This window comes from Fistularia commersonii, chromosome 21 (assembly GCF_037954325.1).
Source record: "Fistularia commersonii isolate RoL2024-O1a breed Wild chromosome 21, RoL_Fcom_v1.0, whole genome shotgun sequence".
NCBI lineage: Eukaryota > Metazoa > Chordata > Actinopteri > Syngnathiformes > Fistulariidae > Fistularia > Fistularia commersonii.
In genome coordinates this window covers 9909426-9917537 of record NC_141304.1, presented here as the reverse complement: position 1 = coordinate 9917537, position 8112 = coordinate 9909426, and the positions used below count along the sequence as shown (strand labels likewise).

General features: G+C 42.5%; 1 protein-coding gene across 2 annotated transcripts; it reads left to right on the top strand.

Moving 5' to 3' along the window:
* Positions 1-773: 773 nt before the first annotated feature.
* cyb561d1 (cytochrome b561 family, member D1) lies at positions 774-8049 on the top strand. 2 transcript variants are annotated; one of them, XM_086169021.1, is made up of 4 exons: positions 774-1538; positions 2442-2461; positions 4988-5503; positions 5620-8049. In XM_086169021.1, exons 1-3 carry the CDS (start codon positions 1382-1384, stop codon positions 5492-5494), a joined length of 684 nt encoding a protein of 227 aa, XP_086025147.1. In that variant the 5' UTR covers positions 774-1381; the 3' UTR covers positions 5495-5503; positions 5620-8049. The 2 variants fall into 2 exon arrangements, with proteins under 2 accessions (XP_086025147.1, XP_086025146.1); XM_086169020.1 differs by having other exon boundaries at positions 2442-2479.
* The last annotated feature ends 63 nt before the right edge of the window (positions 8050-8112 follow it).

Genomic DNA, 8112 nt, shown 5'->3' with positions numbered 1-8112 from the left:
TCAAATGAGGTGGCTTGGGCAGTTGGTCAGGGTGCCTCCTGGATGATTCTGTGGGAGGAAGCCGCGGGGAAGATCCAGGACACGCTGGAGTTAGGTGGGTGGGGAGAGGGAACTCTGGACCTCTGCTTCAGATTCTGCCTCATGACCCTACCCGATAACTGTCAGGAATGTTAAATTCCTTTTTTTAAGTGTTTGAATTGCCATGTTGTCTGATTATTTCTCTTACCATGGCAAAAGGTCAAATTTTCAGCATGTTTTCTAATTTAAATTTACACACAGTTTAATGTGTTAATACAATTATGCTACTTTTTTCTGACTTAATGAAATATCTGAAGGGAGTATTAGTATATTAATTTGGAACAAAAAAGTAGAATTATTTCTGAAATAATGAGAAAACCGTCATCCTGGAGAAGCACAAAATGAAATTGAAAAAATGTTAGAGCAATTTATTTAACTACAAATAGAACAGATGAACTAGTTATTTTCGATTTTATATACAGGAGGAGATGAAGGTATAGTTGTAAACTGTTTGCATCAGGGCTTCAAAAACCTTTTAGGTGTGGCCTTTTTATGGACTCGCCGAGAATCTTGGAAAACTGCACAGGTAAATGTAAACTTATTCCCGTTATGAATGAGGTTAACAGACAACGAGAGAGTTCGGCCAGTGTCGCTCGTTCATTTCCGGTTCGCGAAATCTTACCGGAAGAAAAAAAAATCTGACCGGACGTGGACGTGAATCATCTCAGATGTCGCATACTCTTTGGCTTCGAAGGCATTCAAAACAGGAAATGGAAGTAAAACAAATATTTGTCATTACCATTTGCTAAATTTTCTGATACCAATTGACCTTTAATTTTCATCCTGTGAAGGTTTATCAAACGAAATGCCGTGATTTCCGAAAGCGTTACAGCTATGAAAGACTCAAGTAAGACCACACCGTAAGGCGACCGTAGAAGATACAGTAGACAATGGACTTCCGGCTGCGGTTTTTGCTTGACTTTCTTTTTTTATATAGTGTTTATCTACGTCGGTAGTAGAGCATGGCTTCCCCTTTTTCGCTTTATCTCCCTGGCGCTTAAGGATAACCAGCTGGGATTGTAACCGGAAGTAGTGTTTCCCTTTCAAATTATAACCGCCAGCTCTGTGTACCTATTCGAATACCCGAGACCTCGTCACGTGGTCTGAAAAGCTTTATGCTACCGGAAGTGATGTGTGACCTTCACCATGTTTACTTTGACTAATGTTGTGTCACCGGATCCGTTTAACGTCGTTGCCCGACCGGTGAACTACAACGATATGGAGGTAGTACAGCGTCAGTGCAGCCCGAGCACACTCGTCCGTGGCAGGTAACAGCGGGAGGGGGCTAAGACTCAACGGCGGCATGCGGTCCGACGTGGAGTACAGCCCGGTGGGAGAGGGGCTCGGGATGCGGGACTTCTGGGTGTACGCCTGGATGCGGAGGGTGGCGGTGATGGCAGCCCATGTCACCGGCCTGGTCCTGACCCTGGTGATCTCCGTGCTGTCCAGACCCGGAACCAGTGAGTCTCACTAAAACATTCGCTTAAATTAAACATTTTCATTATAAAACAAAACAACCAATACGCAAGAAGAGAACTAGAATTAGGAATGCCTTTTTTTTTTTTTTTTTTACATTTATCGCGAAATAAGTCATTTTCATTCTCTAATGGAACTTCGTTTCACTTCAGTTATGTTAGACGTGACGAAGCACGAGCGTAATTGGCGTTAACTACGTTACCTACACCTTTGCTAACTAGCTGTTAGGAAGAGGTTGTAAATAGTTACTACGTCAATACTTAACGATAATTCTGTTCTACGTGCTGAAATGGTGAAGTCAGAAGATTTTACAAGTGTTGAACTCGCCACAAACACCGGAACAGAAGGCACTACTCTACTACCTTCACCTCCACTTACCACACTCATTCATGCAATGTTTAGATTTTGATATATGAAATAATATAGATAAATTCACATTATGTTTAAGATATCAACATTCATATTATAACTGTACACTGCTTATGAATTCATTCCTAGTACCCACATGTCCTACTGCACACCTGATATTCCTATAGCCATTCCCTTCGCAATACATTTTTTTTTAATTTTGGTTTTCTATTGTATATATTGTACATAGTCTTTGTTCATTTGTAGCTATAGTCTTTATTTGTATATTCTTTCCTATTATTACCATTTGTACACTTTTCTAGCCTGTAACGCTGCTGTGACGACTGAATTTCCCCATTGTGGGATCAATTATGTCCATCTTAGCTTATGTTAAATGTTAAGTATTAAATCAGAGCTCCCCACTGAGTTACTAAGGCATGTTGAAATTAAATCAAAATGCATATATTTCTCTTGTATAGTTATGTTGTGTGATCACACGAGTTGTCACTGCTCATACTGCTTACTGATGTGTCTTCCAGGTCTGTTCTCTTGGCATCCGGTGTGTATGTCTGTTGCAGTAAGTTCATTCATGACACACTCACACATTCAGTCTCATTTTCAAGGTTTCAGTAGCATTACTGTGAATGCTTTTGTTTTGCTTCTTCCATCTAGTTTGGCACATTTGGACTTATTTACAAAAGTGTAGCCTTTGCAGAGGATGTATTTTTGCATTTATAGATAACAAAGTTCCAGATTAGGACTTTAAAAATTGATATTCATGGGCCAAATTGGTTTTAAACAAAAAGCTGCACCTCTTCATTTAGACAAAAACCTCAATGAGAGAATATGGTTTCTCTCATATGAACTCTCCCTCTCGCTCAGCATACGATCTTTAGTCTTTGTGTCTCCATCCCTCTTTCCACTGTGAATAATAGATGGCAGGGTTGCAACACAGAAGATTCGCTATTGTGTTACAAACAGAATTGAGGGACGTCACAAAAGCCCTGTCATTACATTGAAATGGTCTTTCTTGTGAGTCATTGTTAAAGAATCAGCCATTTCTGTGAAAGCCCTGAAAACCGAGGACGTAATACATCAAAAGTTCCACCCCTTGAGCTATAAATCCTGGATTGACAAGTCTTGTGTTCTTCCACAAACATAACTTCAAATCACCAGCCTATGCGTTGATTTTTTAAAGCTGCACACTCCAGGATTTTTTTTTCAAGTTTAATTTTTAGCAGGAACTTGTGTGCAACATTTAGTAGAAGTTAGTTCCCCAAAAATGATTTTCCACACTTTTGAAACCCATTTAGATGATAACATTGCAGATCAATTGGAGTTTGTGTTTGTCTGGGAGTCATATGCCGTCACCGGAAGAGCCATATATGGCTTGCGAGCCATAGGTTCCAGACCGGTGTTGTATGACGCATTTTGGGCAGTGGGCAGTGATGAAGACTCCAGCGTGTCAGCCCCCCCATCATGACACACTGGTCCGTGGGATCTCTTTGGCACCTTCCATGTCAGAGCTCTAGTGACAGGTGCAACGGTGGTAACTAGACATATTTGGACTACCTTTCACACATTGACACACTGGCGCCTTAGCCTTGCTCCTGGAGTCAGTCGTGACTGTTTTTTGTTGAGTTGCCCAGGGAGAGGGTACACTCAAGTCCTCTGGCTCAGCACCATTACATAGCCTGATCCGTGGGGTCACCATAGTCTGGTGATTCAGATATGTTGCTGTAAACAGAGATTTATGTGAAGATAAGGACGAATATTGCGATATAAAGATCAAGCAGGAACTTGTTTATTTCTACATGGATTTTCGATGTGGTGCCTCAGTTTGTGAGTGTCCTGTTAGATATATGACTGAACCCATAACCAACCCACCCTCTGAGATCCAGACCACCCTTGACCAGATGGAATTCATTTCAGTTGCAATTTTGATGCACATTAAAACATTTGATGCTTCGCTGACCATTTCTGAATTTGAGTGTATTGGATTAGACACATTGTTGCTCACTGATGGGTTGCTGTAAAACTCAATGGTAATGACGAATAGAATACATTGCTTTAATAGAAAACGTGAGTCTGGACTGCTGCCCTTGTCAAAATGAATATCAGGTGACAAATATTTGCCTTTGAAACCTGTATTTGCCGATAGCGAGGATGGGGGAAACCTCAGCTGGCAGGTCACCTCAAGGTAACTCAACCCTTAGAGATGCGATTTCATTTGGTATAAGTGTCTGTTCACATGAGGACGTTCTTCTAGAGGAGAACAATTGGAAGGTCTGTGATTTCAGTTCTCCTGCAAATCAGCCATTTTTCCTCCAAATTTCAATTGAAACCCACGCTTTCAAACACAGGGATCAGAGGACACAGCAAGCAGCCAGCGCGTCTCAGTGACGGAGCGTTCGGCAGCTTGCTTGCCTGCTGTCTGTGCCCCACAGAGGGTCCCACTGCTCTGTGAGCTGAGACACATGATCCGCCTGTGACCTACTTTTCACCGACTGATCTTTTCTTTCTGACTGTTTGTGGAAGAAGTAGACCGATGTATTCCCCCTTTATGTCACAACATTTGTTTTTGATAAAGGGTGCCTGCTACGTGACCCCTAAGGCTGGTATCAGGCAGGAGTCAAAGCAGTCACATCTCAAGGGAAAGCAGATCAAATGAAAGATATTATTAATTAATCAGTCATCTTTTGATGTGTAGTCAAACAAATTTTTACCTTTTGGTTTTAGACATTTACCATTTTGGATGATGGCAGTGTAGGAATATTAATAACATGAAGTCCCGATGATAGTATTCAGGGTTGATTGATTGATGCCATTAATTCGTATCAGGTTTGGAAGATGTGCAATTTGAAAATACCTCTTTGTGTTTCCCGAGTTGATTTAGCACGATTATTTAAAACCTTTCAAACCACTAGATGACATTCAATAGATACTCTTAACAATCTATTGCTATTCCTTGGTCCTAACACAAGACTCAGCCTCAACCATTGTAAGTTTTATAGCACCTTTTATGTATACTCTCTGTATTGCTGCTGAAAAGATACGAAGTGATCTGCTGTCTCTGTCTCCCCAGTATTGTCTGTGTATGACTGAAGGCATCCTGCTCCTCTCAGCCGAAGCGCCCCCTCTCTGCCTCACATCTCGGAAGGCCAAGGTCAGCTTCCACTGGCTCTGCCAGTCGCTGGTGCTGATATTCGGGATGACTGGCCTCTGCTTCATGGTGGCCAGTAAGAATGTGTCAGAGCGCCCCCACCTGGTCAGCTGGCACAGCTTCCTGGGCGTCGGCACGCTGGCCGCCACCGCGATGCAGGCGGTGTGCGGCGTCTGCGTCAACTTCCCCAAGCTGCTCCGTCTCTCCACACCCCCCCCGAGGCTGAAGCTGTACCATGCCACATGTGGCTTGGTGGTCTACCTGCTGGCCACCGTGACAGTGATCGCGGCGATGTTCTCGGACTGGTTTTTGGCCACGGTTAAAGGGATGTCCTGGTGGGCCTTCCTGCTGCTGCCCCTCTTTCCCGCCCTGGTGGTGATGAACCAGATCACTAATGGCCACCTGCCCCGAAAGAAGCTCACCAGCTAGGAGCCAAAGGTAATGGAGGGGGGAGTTTCAAATGATTTAGGTGAAATAACTGAAGGCTGGGCTGGAATCTGAGATTTCAAGATTTGCAGTGAAGTGAATCCTATTCTCTTTTCTTTTTTTTCTAGCTTAGAGTCGGTGGTGGTATTCAAATGCAAACTGCTACCCGACATTATTCTACCGGATTCCTGGCCCTCTCAGCCGGGTCCCTCTAAGAATTATCGGGTGCTTTATTGCTGCAGTTCTACAAGAAAGTCGTGAAAAACAGGATTCTCTAGAACACTGTCAGCCGCCAGATCTCACTCTCAAGCCCCGAAAGCAGCTGCAGTGTAGTGTGACAGGATCGTTCTAAGACAACGGAAGATGAGATGAAAATCGATTCCTTTTTTCTTTTTTTTAATTCAGGCAATGTCTTGTAATTTTATCTTAAACCATCACCATCCAGGTAACATTTGAGCAACATCTCAGAGTTAATCTCCATCAAAGACCAAGGACTACGATCACAAGACCATTCAAGCACTGGAAATGCATTGGCTTGTTTGTTTCTAATTATATATCAATGCTATGGTTTAAGGTTATTCGCATAGTCCAAAGGCTTCAGAAGATTTCTGAATTGTTCCTTGTCACGAAGGCAAGCCAACACCCACAGCCGTCATGTTTGTGTTCCCTCCCGATGCGGAGGACCTTTTGCGCCGAGGCCACAGCTATAAAAGTGTTTTTGCCATTGTCTTGGAACAGCAACTCAATTCAGGATCTGCAGGCAGCGGTTCTGCTTGTTGACACCCAAGTGTAAAACAAGGCTCGCTTTAATAACCACTCACCTCCTGCTCATGATGCCAGCTATTGATGATAAAATGCAAAATTCATTTGCAGAAAGGCTGCTTTCAAAGACACCAGTATTTCTACTGCAGATTATCAGTGCGGAGTGACAGAATCCTATCAAGCACGCCCGTCTGGGACCCAGCAGGCTTTCGCTCACTCCTGAGTTTCTGCCGGTAGCCTCCGCAAGCCTCAACACAGCCTTTTGATCCCCAGTATGAGAGTTGAGCAACTTAAACCTGAATTGCTGGACAAGCTGAGCGGAAGCTGTCAACTTCTGTGACAGTCTTTCCTCACACCGCTTTAAAGGAACATTTGCACTACTTAACAGGGAAAAGACAAAAATGAATCTTTGTATGAACCGCATTCTAAGCACCTCCTGCTGTTTTTTCCTATACTGAATATTTCAGTAAACAGCTCCATGGGAGGGGGAGCTGTGGGTGACGATGTACCAGCATGTATATTGTATTAATTTATTCCATTGTTTGTACCCGGGCTTTATACTGCTTTTGTAACACAGAAAATCTGCAAATGACTGTATCTTGAAGGAAGGATCGAAATCCACTCAAGTTGATGTAAAACTGATCATTCCCATCATTTTTGAGGACATTTGCTTCTTACGTAACAGATCTCCTCTTTTTCACCTTCAGTTTCAGGCCTGAAGGAACGTTGATCTGAAACTGGAAAGTGAAGTGTGTGTCTCTATTAGTGGTGGGTGTTCAAGGGTTGATCATGCTCTATCGATGAGGATCAGCTGTGTCTGTCTTCTTTAAATGAATACAAATTAGTCACTATAAGCAGAACGAAACACTACCAAGTTGTTCTGTCATGAGATTAAAATAACTCAGGATTGAAACTAAGAAGCAAAGCAATTATGAACATGACTAAGTTAGACATCTGAAGAAACTTGTGTGCTTCCCTATGTCTAGTTCACATTGCTGTTAAAAGCAAAACAGCCTGAAAGCCCTTAAAAGGTTTTAGAACTGGGCAGAAACCAAAACTATTTGGAAAACCTTGTTTTTTTGAAGTGGATCCGCTCCTTTTTTTGTATACGTTTCTTATTTGCCTTGTGTAAACGGTTTGAGACATGGATCTCGCATTCATCTTTATAATTTCTCCCGAGTGATGTCCATGTGCAGAGAACAAGAAAGGCATAGATCCTGTGGTGCCTGTTTGTGTTCAGGACACGGCGGGAAGGTTGATGAGCTCTGTGTCCTGATGAGAGTTGACTGTCTCGTGGCATCGGCTGTCAAACCGACACTGCAATGCACTTTATGCTGGACATGAAGGTGCTGCAGTCTTGCCACATTCCTTGAACATCTTTCAATCTGGTTTTTGGTCAGACAAACAGTCATGTGAAGCATTGAATGTAATATCCAGTAAATTACATTCATTGCTTTACATGATTTTGTGTAAAGTGATCTCAGTAACATTTTAAAAACATTAAAATATGGTTGAAAAAAAACCAAAACAATCACTGACTTCTGTTAACTGTAGCGATCGACTACATACATTTCAAGTTTGATGGTACGGGGACTGCCCAAAATGGCACCTGTTAAGAGACATGATTACGAAACGGAATTCAAACTCAAGGCGATCAGTCACACAGTAGATCATGGGAATAGAGCAGCCACGAAAGAATTCAACATTAATAAATCAATGGTTTGCAAGTGGACGAAGCAAGCAGATGAAGTGCCCGAAGTCAGGCAAAGCCAGATGAATAAAATTCAACTTAACTGACTGTTTGGTTTCACTTTATATACTGTATGTTTTATGATGCACCTTAAGTATGAAAATTGACC

Coding starts and splice junctions, on each gene's coding strand:
- cyb561d1 (XM_086169020.1), top strand. CDS start 1,382: ATGCGGTCCGACGTGGAGTACAGCCCGGTGGGAGAGGGGCTCGGGATG. Junction 1,539..2,441: donor GCTGTCCAGACCCGGAACCA/GTGAGTCTCACT, acceptor TGTGTCTTCCAG/GTCTGTTCTCTTGGCATCCG. Junction 2,480..4,987: donor CGGTGTGTATGTCTGTTGCA/GTAAGTTCATTC, acceptor CTGTCTCCCCAG/TATTGTCTGTGTATGACTGA.